Source organism: Ambystoma mexicanum, chromosome 7q (genome assembly GCF_040938575.1).
Source record: "Ambystoma mexicanum isolate Mex_15411 chromosome 7q, UKY_AmexF1_1, whole genome shotgun sequence".
Lineage (NCBI taxonomy): Eukaryota > Metazoa > Chordata > Amphibia > Caudata > Ambystomatidae > Ambystoma > Ambystoma mexicanum.
In genome coordinates, this window is record NC_090941.1 from 992,635,210 (window position 1) to 992,652,848 (window position 17,639).

The 17,639-nt window shown below is 45.1% G+C and overlaps 1 protein-coding gene across 1 annotated transcript in view; it reads left to right on the top strand.

The window, feature by feature from the left end:
- The window catches only part of PPME1 (protein phosphatase methylesterase 1), a 491,485-nt gene that overhangs the window by 159,897 nt on the left and 313,949 nt on the right, over nt 1-17,639 (top strand). Inside the window, exon 7 of the mRNA XM_069640139.1 lies at nt 9,932-10,022. Within this exon, the coding sequence (XP_069496240.1) occupies nt 9,932-10,022 (91 nt within the window). The remainder of the gene's footprint in view (nt 1-9,931; nt 10,023-17,639) is intronic.

Here is a 17,639-nt window from a genome sequence, read left to right on the forward strand (position 1 = left end):
CGCACCGGTTGTCTCCACGCAAGAGGTCTGTGGCTGCCGGAGGAGAAGTCATTGCACATCTGCGTCCTGGAGCTGCGGGCCGTGTTTCGGGCCCTCAAGTCTTTCCTTCCGTCACTTAAGGGCAAGGTGGTGCGGATTTTTTACAGACAACACCACCACAATGTTTTACATCCGGAGGCAGGGGGGCACCATATCCCCGGTGCTATCCAAAGAAGTGCAGGACCTATGGCGATGGGCCGTCGCTCAGGAAATGTTCCTCGTCCCGTTTTGTCTGGCAGGAGTGAAGAACCCCGTGGCTGACTCTCTCAGCAGGGAACTGCGCTCGTGCCATGAGTGGGAACTTTGGCGGGACCAAGTGGATCTTCTATTCCGACGATGGGGCAATCCCCAGTTCGATCTGTTTGCGAAAGCGACGAGCGCCAAGTGCCGGAGGTTCGCCAGCAGGTTTCCCCAGCCGGGGAGCATGGGGGCGATGCATTCTCCTTCCCCTGGGACGGCCTGTTCCTCTATGCGTTTCCCCCCCCCCCCGTTGCCTCTGCGACTCATCAATCAACTCCGACGGTCCCGGTGCAGGATGATCCTCGTCGCACCGGCGTGGCCGAGGCAGATATGGTGCCCGGACCTTCTGGACATGTCAGCGTCCCTTCAAGCAAGCTTCCGGCGGACGCAGATCTTCTCGCCAGGGAAGTAGATGCAATTCTGCACCACGACCCAGCGTCACTGAACTTGCAGGCCTGGCTCCTGCAGCGCTAGAGTTTGGTGGCTATGAGCTCCCGGCGGACTGCAAGGAAGTGCTTGCCAAGTCCAGGGCTTTGTTTACACTGAAATGCTTTAGCCATTAGTGGAAGAGGTTTGCCGTCTGGTGCCGGGCACAGAAACTCGACCCTCTACGGATTACGTATTTACAGTCGCTGGCCAAAGCAGGGTTGGTCCATGCTTCCATCAAGGTTCATCTGGCAGCTGTTTCCTGCTACACCAGAACTCTGGGGCGGTCGTCGATTTTGGTCACACCACTTGGTCAAGGAATTCATTAAAAAGGACTTTTTCGTTCGTTACTGCTGGTGAAGGCTCCGGCCCCGGCGTGGGAGCTCAATGTGGTGCTGACTAGGCCCATGGGTCCCCCGTTCCAGCCTATGCTTTCAGCACCACTGGAGTTTTTATCGTGGAAAACAGCGTTTCTTGTGGCCATCACCGCTGCACGGCGAGTGGGAGAGATTGAGGCCCTCTCTTGTAAACCACCTTACTTGACATTCCACAAGACGAGGGTGGTGCTGCGGACGCACCCCTCCTTCATGCCCAAGGTGCCATCGGACTTCCATCTCAAGGAGCCCTTGGTGTTATCTGTTTAATTCCCGTCGCCTACGTCGCCAGCTGAGAAGACTTTGCACTCGCTGGATGTGGCTAGAGCGCTGAAGTTCTACGTGGACCGCACCAAGTGTTTTCGGAAGACATCACAGCTGTTTGTGAACTTTGGCCATGTGAACCAAGGGAAGGGTGGCTCTCCGGCTGATTCACCCATTGTCACCGGTTGGCAAACCGACCGTTGCCTGGCCGTCCGAGAGCCCATTCGACCAGAGCGATCGCTGCAACTACGGCGTTCCTGTCTGGTGTGCCCCTGCTGGACATCTGCGGGGCTGCTATGTGGAGGTCGACGCACACCTTCACAAAATTCTACTGGGTCGACCGGCATTCCAGTGAGGAGTCCAGAATCAGCCAAGCAGCGCTGCGCAACCTGTTCGCTGTTGAGCCTTGCCGCCTCCGATAGTTGTGCATGTGTGTACTGTTATGTATTCTTTATTCATGAGCATGTGAATCCATGCCAGACCCCATGCTGGAGAAGGAACAGGTTACTTACCTGTGACTGTTCTCCAGCATGGGTCTGGCATGGATTCACATGCGAACCCTCCCACCTAGCCCTCTGTGGCTCTTCTCTTGTCATACTGCCACTTTACGTGCTACCAAATCTAAAGATGGCTGTCCGAGGAGGGGCTTGGGTAGAGGGCAGTCATTGGCTGGGGGCACTATAACCCAGGGACCAGTGGTTGGCTGTTAGAAGAAAGACAGTTCAGAAATGAAACTGATTTTTTTTTTTTCTTTTCTTTTTTCCTTACCGAGGATTCCCAGCCTGATGACAGGGAATATTCGTGAGCATGTGAATCCATGGCAGACCCAGCTGGAGAACAATGGTTACAGGTAAGTATCTTGTTCCTTGGATACTTGTATTGGTGAATTTCGATGCTACAGCTCTACAGCTCACATTGACCCCTCTTGAGTTAAGTCTGGCTGCTCAGTCACACTACCAACCTGTGTAGTACAGACCTATACCAATAGGTAGGTTACCTAATACCAAGAGGACAAGGGTTGTGTAATCTCCCACAGGGTTACATCAATTCTTGCCTAACACAAGAGCAACAATGAAGGACCCTGAAGCTACACGAGGAAGCCCCAAAGCACAAAAGCTGTAGATGGTATGTCATTTTCTTTCTGTTGAGTCTGCATAGCGATGTCCCAATTCAGCAGCCGGTGAGTTTGCGTTTGTCAACTGGAACCGTGTGATCAGCAACAAAAGACTCTGACCTCCAAAGAACTGAACAAAGACCGTGGGTGAAGTTTGTGGACCCCACATATGTATACAAGACAAATTGGTGTCACAGCAGCTTCAAGATGCAGACCCAACAAGAAATGGCAGCCAAATGAGGCAGTCCAATTCACACAAACCTGTAGTGATCTAGAATGTGTGGGCTTTAGTGCTGGAAATTGTCTCTCAAATTCTGCTAAAGCTAGGCTTACCTGAGAAGCCGCTCTAACAAAGGAGAACGTTAAACTATTAGGATGGAACACGAGTGGATCCAGGTCTTTTAGTAATGAATTAAGGAGGACCTACATTTTCGATCAATTTGACTTGATGGTCTTTCAAAAGACATGATTGAAGTCGAGGTTTTTGTGTGGAAGGTTTTGCAGTCTTCCATCAGTTGGCAATAGGTGAGGAGGTGGGGGGGACCATCTGGGGGCCTTTTTAATAGCATGTAGAAATGCAGTCTGTCTCTTCAGAGATGTTGAGTAACTCAAAAACCAGGCCTCCTTGCTGTGAAAGCCGAACTTGGGACCGGGACCGTAAGCATCAGTGGCAAATGGATAATAGTAACATCTACTGGAATCCTTCCTGTTCCAGCCTTTCTGATTTTCAGCACTCATTGTCAGATTTACTTGTACGCTTTTTTGATTTTCCCTCCTATGAACTTTCTGGGCGACCTCAATTCGCAATGTATTCCATTGAAGGGCCCTGGAAAGCCCTCACGTAAAATTACCAACAAATAACGGGAAGTTATGGTATAACTTTATGAATGATTGGGACCTGTTTATGGTGAATGGAAATATAAAGGGGGACCTTCCAGTCCTCCCAAACCTCTGCTCCAACTTGGAAGAGGGACGATAGTCATTCCACAATAGATTACCTATTCCTTTCCAAAGAATTTTTGTTCAGTGCGCTCACTTTTCAATATAATGGCCTCCCAAGTGACCATGAGATCTTGGAAGCCGTCTTTGCCCAACAAATAGAAATTGGGGAAGATTTCTGATACATGAATTGAGTGTTAACTATGGGAGGAATAGAGTGGTTAGATTCCGTGGGGGGTGGGTGGGGGCGAAATCTCAGTAATTTGCTTAATTTTATTACCAACTCATTGACTGAAAAGGAGGTCAAAACATTGTGTGATCCCACAAAATGTGTACATTTTTCTATGGGACCTAAATCCTTCCTGTGATAAGGGTCAGCAAACTATTGTTAGCCCTAATTACTAATTTGGCTGGAAGACATGGGTGAAAAAAAAAATGAGGAAGGCCTTGAGGGATTTGAAAAGAAATACTAATAAAAAGCAGGTGTATTTGAGGTAGGTTATAACCTTAAAAAAATAACTACCGGAATTGTTCTAAATCCTTGAACACAAGACCACTGGAAGAACACCTGACGAAGAAACCGTGAACGTAGCTTTCTACATCCTCCTAGACCTTTGAATTGCTCAGTGAAGTCCTGTTGCTGTGCTGAAACTCCTTATTCTGATCGACAAGAGAAGCTCCAGAAGGGACAACTTCTTCCCTTGGGTTAGTGAGACCAACTAACACCAAGACTAACTCCACTTTACCATCTTCCCTGACTGGCTGTACTTCTTTGCTGCTGGAGCAACCGAGTGCCAGGGGTCGAGAAATCCATAGTCTAGTGCAACATCTGAAATCCGTCCAGACGCTCCAGCAGTCTCCTAAGGATCCTCCAGAAGCAGGACGACCAGAGCTAGAGTCCCCTTACCAGAGTGCAGGACTCAAGGAGTGAACAAAGCTCATCCGGATAGGCGGTAGTGCTGTTTGGTGCTGTTTACCAAGCGCACAAACCGCGAAGTGCTGCTGATCCGAAAGAAGCCTGTAGCTGCTGCCGACCTCCGAATTGCTGCCGCAGGAGTCCTCCAGATGTCCTCCCTCTTGCCCCCACGACTGAGGCTCGAGAACCCAGGATCTGCATCGCTGCAACCATACAAAGAAGCCAGCTGGACCACTCTTCTAACCAAATGTACTGTTCCAACTTGGGGTACTTACCGCAGTGTCGTTTGCTTTGCTCTTCTCCGTTGAGACTTGAAGTAGCTACTTTGCTAGAGTTGATTTCAGCTTTACCCCCCTCACAAGTGTAACAGCTTGTGACCCTACAGTGACTTCTTCAGAATCTCTCTAACTTTGTATAAGACGGTTATCGAAGAAGTGCCTCAGCTCAATAGACTGCTGCGATTGACTTTGACTGTCCTGGCTCCCTGCAGACTCTTCTAGTCTACTTGACTTTGATATTTACTGTCCCTCAGAGGTGATAACCTGGTTGTAAACTATTATTGCTGGGTAAGGTTTTGTCTAGTTTAGACTTCATTGGAAGTTTTAAGTATACTCGCATGCCCTGAGAACCTGTTTACCTTTTTCCTTCCCTTAACCTTTCCTTTCTACAATCCTCAGAATCTACAAAGTGTACTAGTGATATATAAATGCCATTACTTCCTAGTTGGTGTAGTCACCTCAGGGTGTAGGAAGTGTGTAAAAAGCATCTCTAAAGAGTATCTACTAGCTTTGTGTTGATTCTGGAAAAGTATTTTGCAGTATATTTGATTGTTACATATATTGCCCTCTTTAATTAAAGAATGCTTAATTAAAAACTGATGTTAAATAAATATTTATAACTGAAACATTGTTACTTGGCTACGTATTTGTGAATTTCATTGCTACAGCTCTACAGCTCACATTTACCCCTCTTGAGATAATCCTGGCTGCTCAGTCGCACCTTGCGTAGTACAGGCCTATACCAAAATGTGGGTTACCTAATACCAAGAGGACAAGTGTTGGTAGTCTCCAACAAGGTTACTACATCGATTCTTGCCTAACACCTACCTTAACCCTTTGTGATTCCTGTGCAGCTTTGGGGTGTTTCCTGCGAGTATCAAGTTCACCCAGGCCCACTGTTGGAATCCTCCTAGGGTGTCTTCTTAGAAGTCCCTGGACCATTTAAACCTCTCTGAAGTACAATACTAGTTTGAACGGTCTTCCTGAGGAACTCTGACTTTTGCTACTTCTGTGCCTTCCTGGGCTGTCTGTTGGACACTAGAGACCTAATGACCCCTTGAACCCTTCTGCAACTGAACACTAATAAGGGAAATACTTTCTAAGCATTGGGCATGTTGCCTAGAAAAGAGAACAAGTGTTTAAAAGTTTACATACTTGTAAAAGAGTTGGTTGGTAACTGTAACTCTGAAAGCACCGACTGGATTGCGAAGTGCAGACGCGTTTGATAACGCGTCATTCTGCGCACGTGCTTCCACGAGACACTGTCTGAAATGACTACGATGACGTCATATGTTCGCAAAAACTGTGAAAAAAAAGTTGGAAAAAGTGTTATAAATTATGCTAGAAGGTGAGAAATGGCAGGGTTTTAAGTTGAAACTTTGTAAATTGGACACAGATGTTGCTATATTGGTGTAAGTATGATATTAGTAAGTTGTAGGAAATAGGCATGCACTGGATAAAACGCATGAAATTCACTGAAGAAAACGTTGTTAAAGGGACGCTCTGGTTACAAGTAAAACTGAAAAACCTCAAATTTGCCAGTTATGGTAAGCTAAGCAACCATAACTCGTGCTCCACCGTTCACTGCTAAGACTAACACACAGGACATCAAAGATGACATCATTGATGACATAACATATGAAATTAATTATTGTTGATGAAAAGTCCCTACAAGGGGTTGTGTTTATAGTGTTGGTAACAAGACGTCTGGGGTGATCTGGAGACCTATCATGAACTCCTATGTACTCATCTAAACAAAACCTTATATTAGAGTGTTGTTAATACAGGTACCTAATCATACATAAATAGGCAATGGCTGCAGCATGCATCATAGAAGTACAATATTTATAATCAACTCATTTTTAATAGTAAAATAATGAATGCTACGTTATCCGTTTTGAGTAATGTGAAACATGTAATAACTAGCTAACAATTCAAAACTTACTACACACTTGTGCTAATACAAACAATATATATGAAGACCCACAATGCATACAAATCAGAGTAAGGAAGAAAGAAATGGCATAACTAGAACATGTTAATAAGTTCAGCTTCATGCACACAAATGAATTGTGTGTTTGTGCTGCTTATTGCCCCATGTATGAGCACAATGAGCTGAGACCAACCCCTAAGGAAAGTCCTTTAAAAACATACGACGGTTAACGTCTAGCTATTTTTGCACCTTTTTGAATTGTAATATTCTGACTGTCAGTTAACAAAACCACCTGGCCTAGATATGGCAGTGAACAAAAACAAGTGGCCCAGATATGTGATATCATCAATGACATTTGTGATGTCATCTTTGTCCTGGGTGTTAGTCTTAGCAGTGCACAGTGGTGATGGGGTGAGCTGTGGTTGCTAAACTTACCAAAACCGCCGAATTTCTGAGGTTTTTCGGTTTTACTTGTAACCATAACGTACCTTTTAACGTTTTTTCATTGAATTTCATAGGTTTTTATTAGTGCAATTTAACCATAACGTCCCTATAACAGTTTTTCAGTGAATATATATATATATCATTTTATTTTTTTTTTGTATTTATTTCTGAGGCTTGTGGAATCTGCTTGGATCACATGCTGTGCATAGGCCGACATCTAGTGGAAGCTGCAGAATATTAGTTTGTTTTTCGAAACTCGAAAATGGGCATCGACATAGGGCGTGCCAGTAATACTATCCCTAGTGTGACGTCCACTGTACCCATGATCCCTTACGTGTATAGGACCCTCAGATTGTTTTCTTCCGCCATACTTGTCGGAAACATTATTGCAGTTTCATCTAAATTTCCCCGTTCTTTCACTCCCACGTTGAGATCCTGAAGATCGACGCTGGTCCGAAGAACAAACAACCGTTGAGACTGCACGACGGACTTTGGGCCTCGGAAGGCCCCTGGCCTCGGCCCTGCAAGTAGGGACAGTGGGGGGGTGGAAACATACTCACACTCGCTATTATTTCCTACATACACTAGCCCGCTGCCATAAGGTGACCTATGGAGAGTAGTCCATTTAAATGTTGCCCCAAGTGCAACCGCAAGTACCCTTGGGTTGATAAACACGCCACCTGTAATCTGTTTGCCTAGGGACCACCCCGAAGCTAACTGCAGAGCGTGTAGCCTGTTTAAGGTTAAAACATTAAAGGACCGCTCTACTAAAAGTTGGGCCCATCACGGCAGGCAGCTCGAGGCCATGGAAGCGGTGAGACCCATCAGTGATGGCAGAAACGCCGCCCTTTCGGACGGCGAGGGCACAGGGGCGTGGAAAGACACCCAAGTGCTAGTCCCCGACCTCGGAGGATTGTCCGGCGGGGCAGTTATGGGGACCACACCCGGCGACATAAGTGCACCCCAGACTACTACACCTAAACACACTAAGCCCAGCCAAGACTCGACACGCGTGTCAAGTTCTCGGAAGAAAGAGGCACATAGAGAGCGGTCCACAGAATCTGTGTCCTTTGGGAGTTCCAGGTCGAGATCCCCGCACGAGACACGGCAACCGTCCACAGTTGCCAAAAGTGCCTCACTCCCCAAAGTCACAGAGGTATGGTAGTCCGAAGACAAATCCGACCTCGCCCCCAAGCTGCATGCTTAGTCGGCTCCGGCAGCCAGATCTGCATCTGCCTCCGAAAGTCGACGTGCACACTCAAAAGATTCAGAGTACCTTACACACCCCCGAATCTCGACGCCCGCCGTCGAAAGATTCAGAGAAGGTCAAAACATCTGGGAAACACTCTTGTACTCATGGGGAAGGAAACAAACAGCAGAACACGTCATCACCGTCAACTTTTGCACCCCAGGTACACAAGGACAAACACAGGTCTTCATATAAGGATAGATCCAAGACCCCTGTCCCTGTCACTACACCCAAACTTGTCTCTCCCACTCCTCAGGATATGGGAATAGAAGAGGAACCTCAACAGGAGGTTGTCATCCCCAGTTCCAGAGAATGGAGCACTGAGGACATAGACAGGGTAATGAGGAGAATGTCTTCCTTGGCTAATTTCTACGAGAAAAACCCAGAGCATTTTCTCAGTTATGAGAGTTCCCCTGACAACGCTACTCCTTCAGGATCCATGGACCCTCAGCCTCCTAGTAAGAGTCCTCGGTTTGAGACTCCAGCTCAGGGCCTGATTTCAGACCCTTGTTACATTCAACCTTACCCTCAGTATGGTGAAGATCTAGACATACAGATGCTGGACGACCAAACAGGGGTCGATTATTATGGAGATGACGAGGGCCAGGATGGGGAGGAGGAAGACGTTGCAGAAGTCTACAATATAGACTCTCCTGTTCGCAAAGAACCTCAGGTTACTGACTCACCAGTAGATAACCAGCCCCTTCTAAATGAGGTCTTGGCTAGAGCTGCAGAGCACTTCCGCATAGATGGGGGTGGGGGGGTGCAAGAAGAGAGGGACTTTGCAGAAGAGATCATGGGAGACAAGAGACCAATTTCTCAAGCCATTCCAATTCTAAAGTCCATACAATGCAGAATTGATCCTTCCCTTCTCACCCCGAATCTCACCAGGGCTGTAAACCCCAAAATTGAGATGTTCAGGGCTGCCCAGTCCGACCTACTTTACATAAGGGGTCAACTTAAGCCCGACTCCTTGGTAATCGCTCACACCAGAAAAAGAGCGGGAACACCTCTATCATCATCTGAGGTCCCCCAGCAAGAGAATTTACGGGTTAGGAAGGAAAGTTGCCTCCACTTCCACTTACCAGGCAAGAATCTCCAATACCACCACTTTGCTGGCAAGTTATAATTGCCACCAGTGAGAGCAGGTAGCTGCTCTCATTGACTCCCCACCGGAACGACTAAAGGGTCAATTAGCCCAGATCGCGTCGGAGGGTAGAGCCGTGTCAGGATGTATTCTAAAGATGGCCTTTGATGCTGCAGATAATGCAGGTCAGCTCATTACAGAGAGCACTGTAATACTCCGCAGCTTCCACTAGATGTCGGCCTATACACAGCATGTGAATCTAAGCAGATACAAGCATCAGAAATACGATTACGGTGAGTAATGTATCATGTTTCATAATTATATATATAATATAAAAAAAAATATTCCTTTTAGTGCGTCTGTGTTTCTTTGGCCTATGTGTATAGAAGTTCTTTGTACTGCCAAAAGCCCTTTCTCCCTCCTAAGATTAGCCTGGCTGCTAAGTCATTGCTACCAACAAAACCTGGGTGGTTCAGACCTATGCTAAGAGTTGGAGCCCTGTGCCCCAAGTGTGAGTCTTCCCAAGTCCAACCTTGTAAACACCCCACCCCCAGCTTCCTTCTCCATTTCATGATGTTTTATTGCTGGATATTTGATAGTTTATTAACTTATATTTATTCTGGTTCAGGTACTGCGATGGATGCTCTGAATAGCATGCAAAATTTCTTACGCAGTCGTCCCAAAACCTTTAAATCCCTGGAGAATGCGATAGAATGGAGGTAAGTGATTATCTGTTCGCTGGGCACCCGAATGCTGTAACAGGTGATCCTTAACTGTATTTTCTTTGGCATCATTTAGTATTTCCCAGCCAAGTTAAGTGGACACAGGGATGTTAGAATGTCATTTATCTATGCTTGCAGGTTAACCCATTTGATCTTGGAAATCTAAAGGTAACTGCAAACAGATGAATGAATACTTAAACAAAATGTTTACACAGTTTGTATTTTTGTTGCTGTCATCAACATGCTTTAACCGTGCAACCAACTGTGGGTATGAGGAGAATTAAAGTATAGTCATTGTTTTATGTACTGGCCTTTGACAACATTCTTAAATTCCAATGCTTGTCTGCCAGTTTGTGTCTTGAGTTCAGTTTTTTGTGTCACGCCTAGAAGTAATTTAAAATAGAAAGCGAAGACTGAAATTGTTGGGTGCTGGGAGCCAATCGGCTCCTGGCTTGGGACATTTAGTTTCAGTTAATGAAAGTCTCAATGATTGTGAGTCCTGCCATTCAGCACCTGACGTCGAGCCAGTGTTTCTGCTGTCATTGATTTCTACCACCGATGGGCATAAATTAAGCAGACATGGCCAATTTAGATTCATGAAATGTTACTTTATCATTCATTTTACGTTTCTACTTTGGTTTTCTGGAGTTTTTCCTTTTCTTTCATAGTTTACCCTGTTCAGCGTCTTACGTAAACTGAATGGCAATGTAAAAATGTTGGTAAAACCTTATGAAGCGGACATGTCGATGATGTCTGCTTGTTTTGAAACCTACTTGAGTGTTTTTTTTTTTTTAATGCATACGTGTTGCACTATTTGCATAAGAACAAAGTAATATACCTTTTAAGAAACGAGGACTGCAGTCTGGCGTCTTTTACACACAAGCGCGCGCGGCAGTTTCCACAGATCTCCAGTTGTGCTTTTTTAGTTGTGAATTGACTATTCTTAAATTGAAGGGTTGCATTTTACTTTCTGCTGTCTGGCTCTGTATTGTGTATAGGAGTACAAAACCAATATGCTAAAAAAACGCCAGTACTTGAGGAAGATGATTCTGCGTTTGTTTCTGAAACGTGAATGAAATCCTGCCTAGTGATATTGGGTGAAAGTGTGTGTGTGAGTGAATCCGAAGAAACGTATGCAAAGAAAGAAAACCGCCATTTTTATCACCAGCTTGCAGGCCTTCGTTATGCATCTTTATAATTACACATGCGAGGCCATGTACACTACAGAATAAATGTCCTTAGTTATGTTATTTTAAAGCGTTGTGAGGATGAACGCCTGTTAGGACCTAGTGCAACTAAAAGCTTAGTAAAACAATTCAACTGAGACAGTACAAGACTCTGCTCTGAGTATAAGGCTGTACCACCTGAGTTCATGGTAGCGTAGACAGAGCAGCCAGGCTTATTTTAGGAGGGAGGGCTGTAGAATAAGTACAAAGAAATTGTAGTACACATATGGTCCAAAGAAACACTGACACATTCTGTATTGTAAAAATAAAGGGTTTATTGAAATACAAGCAGATGAACGTAAATCTTGGGTACATAAGTACTATCACATTATATAGAAACACATAAACACACATTATGCTTTAACCCCTTAACTGGCATGGGTTTCCCCCCAGTGCCACAGCCTTTTTTGGTGATTTCGGTATGTCTCCATTCAATCCCTTATAACTTTTTTGCACATGAGATAAAATGGCCAAATGTGGCCCCTTTTCTTCCCACATGTAGGCGGTTGGAACACCACCACGGAATCCTAGTTTGCTGTAAGGGGGTGAGAAAATAACCAAAATGGGAGAAAATGTTGGGTTTTTTCAGAAAATGCCAATGAAATGATGTGCAAAGAAACCTGTGGTTTTTTTCCTTGTAAATGCTAGGAACAAATGGGTTTGCTGTGCTGAATTGCCCATCTTCCAGGCTTTCAAGACCCGTTTGAGTGGTAACCAAAAAAACATATTTTGATATGGTTACCAGCCGTTTTGTGAGGTGTAGGTGATTTTGGCCTTTTTTTTCAGTAGGACATGCGTGGATGGAAGGTTAGGGTAAGAAAGCTGAATGGGAAGACAGAAAGGCATACATTTCTGAAAAGTAGACATAATTCCAAGTTGAGGAAGGGGTGATTTGTGCAGGTCAGGCAACACTATGTAGGGAAAGCTTCCATAGTTTGGGGAAACATCGAGAAAATGACAGAAAAATAGGTATGTGCTGGACATGGTTGGCCCGGTACGGCAATGGCTTCTGTGAATTCTGAGAAAAATAATGCTCTGCTACATTCCCCCGACTCTTTTAGGAAAGCACACATTTATCGTAATGTTTCACAAAACGAGCAATGCCACAAGCCAAAAACTGAGCCATTATACTCAGGAGTTTTATGCTTACGGCCTAAACAGACGTACTTAGCATGTGTAAATTAGGAAAACAAATGTGGTGAGGAACGGCAAGCATAGAATTTTTGAAAGAGCACAGGCAGACCCTTTTTGAAGGGTAGGTGACTTGTGCAGGCTACAAAAGTGTATAGTGCCTAAAGAAGCGACTAAATGTAGGTCACATTTGGGAAATTAAAGGGTTGTATGACAAAGGGCAGCCGCAAATGTCAAAACGTTATGAATACCATGCAAACACAACAAATGTACCTTCCCACGTTCCCACAGGTAACCCGACGAAAACGGTGCCTCACATGTGTGGGTGCACCTACCTGGGCGCAAAGGGAAAACGTTAAACCAGTGGTGGTAACAAGTCTTTCAGCAGATCAGATTTTGAGGACGAATTTTGCTCATGTGAGCAAGTTACAGATTTGAGCCTAGGGTGTTGAAGCCACCAAGGAAAACTGGGAACCCCATGCATTTCCGAAAAGAGGACACCCGTGGTAATCCACAGCGGTGTGACTTGCATGAATCGCCCCAGAATGTATTACCCACAACCCCCGGCAAAGTCCGAAATGTGGCGCAAAATCACACTTTTCGGACACTTCACTCTGCCCACCCACTAAATCACGCAGCCAACACCACATGTCCTACCTTCCAGCGTTCCCACAGGTGTCCCGACGAAAACGAACCTCATGTGTGGGTGCACCTACCTGGGCGCAAAGGGAAAATGGTAAACCATTGGTAATCCCCAAAGGGTTTGGGGAGAACCACCTACAGATTTGGGCCTAGGGTGTCGAAGCCACCAAAGAAAACAGGGAACCACATGCACTTCCGAAAAAAAGACAACCGAAGGCTCCCCCTTTCCCTCCCCCCCCCCCAAACCCACCCAAAACAAGTTATATATTTTGTTTTGCCCCTTTCCTAAGGGCAGATGGACACATTATGTGCCTATCTGCCCCCAGGGTGGGTAAAACGTACTGTCCCATGCATTGGGGGGCCATTTCAATGTTTTCTGGTGGCCCTCTCCCCCACACCAAATGGAAAGGCGGGGGTCACCTCATTACTCCTTCCTAGGTGCAGATTGCACTAGCAATCGGCCCCCAGGAAGGGCTACATGAGATTCCCCCCATCCATTTGGGGCGGGGGGGGGGGGCCACCCCCTTTCCACTATCTCCCCAGCACTCCACATAAGGCGGGTGTGCTAGTCTCACCTAATAAAATGTAAAAGGGATCCAAATATCCTTTCTACCCTTGGGAACTGTAGTTCTCGCAAGGTAAACCAGAGAAAGTTATTAGGGGAGCCCATAGGGTAACCCAGCAGCAATAGGCAGTATGTGCCAAAAGTTGTCAGAGGATAAAATTAAGACACAATGGAAAGTCTTAAAAAATGACGCACATAAAGAGTAAAAGATTCTGTGACTGTGGGAAAAGTTTGCCTCTCTGAGGTATAAGAACAAATAATCCACCAGTAAATCAAAAGTTCTGGGGCTGACAACGGTCAGCAAGATTCAATATTGCTATGAAAATCATGCCTAGCGCCCTTTGGAAGACCTTAGTCTGAGGGGTTCCATGTAATTTCATCGCCTGTAATTTCATCCCCTGTCATTATAACGTGCACATTCCATCGAAAATGCTAATCGTTTTTTTTTCTGCCCTTTCATCCACCCCCCCTGCCCCCCCCAAAAATGTGAGCACATGGAATTCGATGGAATGTGCATGTTAAAATGCCTGGGGATGAACATGCAGGTGATGAAAGGACGTCGTACCAGTCTGAGGATTGAGCAATGAAAGGAGTTTAAAATGCCTGTGTGCATTTACAGCCATAAGGTACTTGGGGAATGGCTAGGCCCCTAACAGCAGCCTTGGAGTATATGGGCGCTGTGACAAATTGTCCAAGAGTCAGAGGGTTCATAAGTGTCACTCAGGCTATGTGCATGGCTGGACCGAATTTTGTGTGGGTGTAGTAAGCAGTGTGTATTGCAGATGTTTGTGGCTGTGCAGACCGAACCCTTGGTGAGGCACCGCTGTATTCACTGGGATGCACTGCATGAGGTTCTGGATGAAAGCTGAAGCATAGTTGGATTTAGGCATGCAGAGCATTTCATAAAGGCCTGGTTAGAAAGAGCCTTGTTTCACCTAGATGGGCTCCTCGTGTGCACCCGATTTCCTGGGTAGGGGGTGGGTGATGGCCCTCTCACAGGTCCAATCTGAGCTTAGTCTGTGAGGGTACCGATGGGAAGAGCCAGGTTTTGAGAGCCTTCCTGAAGGGCAGGTGGTTCTATATGCGGCGGATGGTTAATCGGAGATGGTTCCAGATGGTGGGTGCTTGGACAGAGAAGTAGGTGCCACCCATGCGTGTTGATTTTGTCACTGGAATGATCAGTGCTGAACCTGATGTAACTGAAGTAACTTCAAGGGCCCGAGAAGTATTTCCAAGTACCAGATAGTATCCTGCAACTTTTATTAAAATGGGACACTGTCCAATCTGAGATGGACAAAAAACGAATTTGGGTCTTCCTTTGTGTTTATTTCCTTTTTACATGATTAAGAATCTGAATTTTGAAATCTATATGATGCTGAAAATATATCTTTCTGAAAGGAGTTGTTTTGCAAAGAAATTTATAAGTTGCTGTATATTGTGAAAATGTAAACTCCAGGGCAAAAAGAAAATCGAACTATTTAAAAAGTTTCAATTGCAAATGAAACTAACTTGAATGAAGCTAGGCATGAACTGACAAATGGTATTCCAACTCCCAATCCCCCAGAAACGAGATGCAGAAAGACGGATGCTTTGCATATTGGCTTTGAAGCCGACGTAAAAGCAGACTACCTGGATTTGATTCTCAGGAAGCCAGGTTCTGCAGTAAAAGCAAATGGCATCCATTTACAATTTACATCAGTTTCTGGGCTTGGACTAAAATTCTTAAATATACAATGAATTCATTCTGAGCAGCTGTCAGTATTGGTCCCCTCAACTAATCTGATAACGCAATCAGCCAGAGGCCTTCCTGAAAGAAGGAATTTAACACTTTTTTCGGGACTGGATGTCAATCTCAGAGGGGAGCCAGGTCCTGAAATCACCCGAGGAGGCGGTGTTGAAGTTAATAAAGCCCTGCCAGCATAACTACATGGAGCTTTCAACACGGAAAAGCATTCACAGTAGTCATAAAATGTACCAGCCCTGAACTAACATAAAACACCAGCTGTTCTGTTGATGGGCAAATTAACTGGGGCTGCCATACAATGTTTGTAAATCAGAAAAAAAAAACACCCTTGAAATTGCATTGGATTCACTTTATCACATATACCTTTCGGACGAAAAGTCATAGACTTAATTTAACAGAAACCTTCATCTTGAAGGGTGCTCTGAGGGGGATTTTTTTTTGGTAATGTTTTCATCATTCTGTAAATTTGGCGAATGTGGCTATCGCACAAAAACAGTGCACGCCAGTGATTTATGGCTCCTAGAGTCTGTCTTGCTGAATCTATTACTTTGAGATGGGAAAACAATTTGTGTATAGAAGTATTGGAATGAAAGACACATTTGTAACTTAGTCCCCATATGTTGTACTTAGATGAACATTGTATTTGATTCATCTGAGTGCAATCTAATTAACCGATTTTAATAATATGGACAAGTGTGAAATATGCAGTTTCATAAGTTACTATTATTCAATACCAAAAGCTCCAAGATGACACCACATCAAATTGGAGGGGAACTGGGTTTAGATGTTGCTCCCATTAGATTTCCCCCTTCATTAATATGGTCCATGACCACAGAGCGGTTGCTTCAGTGTGATGTTGCAGTTGGAACACTTCCCAATCACATACATTGACTAATTAGATTAGAGTAATGATGCACATCTTTTTAGGGGTGCGGTTTCTGCTCTCAAACTTGAAACCCATAGATTCTGGGACACTCGTACACTGACTGGCTGATGGAGAGGAAGAAGGTGAGAAAGGAGAATTTAGAACGGAAAGAAGAATGGAATAAATTGCCTTCCTTTTGGACCCATTTTATGCATTACAAGCAGAGCAATGTAAGATAGGCCTACCTGGAGTTAAAACATCCAGCCCTTCTTCAGTGGAAGACAGCCGACCGGCCCTAATACAGAAAGATGGAGACCAGGCTGTGGAGGGAAGCTGACGCCATCTTGCTGGCTCATGCCCACCCGTTCCTAGAGGGGGAAAATGAACAAGTCCTTAAGAGGGTTTCCACCTGTCTGTGAGACAGCCAAAAGAATCTCTGTAGGTGTAATATAAAGGGGAAATCATCCTGTGGGAAATGGATTAAACCCCGGCCCCTGTCATTTGCAATGACTGAGGGGCTCGGGTATATAAATTGACTATACATCCTGGGAAATATGTAAACCTTTCAGAAGCATAAGTGCTACTTAAATTATAGATTTGTTTAAATATATCCTATGGTGTGTCTACTTGGAGATCCCTCGACTCCTTTTCTGTGCAATGTACACGCATAGAAGCGCAAAAGGACCTCTCTGTGCGCAATTGAAGTCATTTTCATGGTTACATCACCAAGCAGAGTTCTGTTAATGGTGCTGATCAATTCAAGAAAAGGAGGAAGGGGTTATTAACGGTCACCTAATTTCCCACCTTTAAGTTGTCCATTGAAGATGTCTAATGAACACTTTCACGTGTTAATGCAATAGAAACACCACTGACAGTAGTTTAGCAAACCTAGGCTATCGTTTTGTAAGTGGTCCAAATGTGAGAATGTATAATAGCTTTTGCAATTGAGTTTTCTTGGACAAGGTTTGTATTTCTGACAGGCTCATGAATAAGTGGGGTTGAATGTGTATTTGTAATGAATGGCAAGAAGAGATGTTTAGATGGGCAGGGATGTTCTGATTTAATTATATTTTGTGTAAAATTATTTGTTGAATGGATTGTGTCCTCCAACGCATTCCACATCTTTGACATGTAATGTCCACAGCTGTGCACTTCAGAAACTTTTTCGGCAGAGGGCGTCCTGCGTCGATGGCATCAGGTCCGTCGAGGGCCTCCGTCGAGGACGTCACAGGATGTTATAAATAGGATGCACTGCGCCCGTAGCCTCAGTTCTGTTTTTTCCGCGAACGTGTTAACTTCTTGAGACCTAATGCACCTCGTGTGTTTTCTTCATTGAAGATGGCTTTCTCTTCGACCCCTCCGATTCCACTGTCCGGTTTCAAGACCTTCCGGGACTGCAAGTCCAAGATGTTGCTCACCGACCCCCACCGCATTTGTCTGT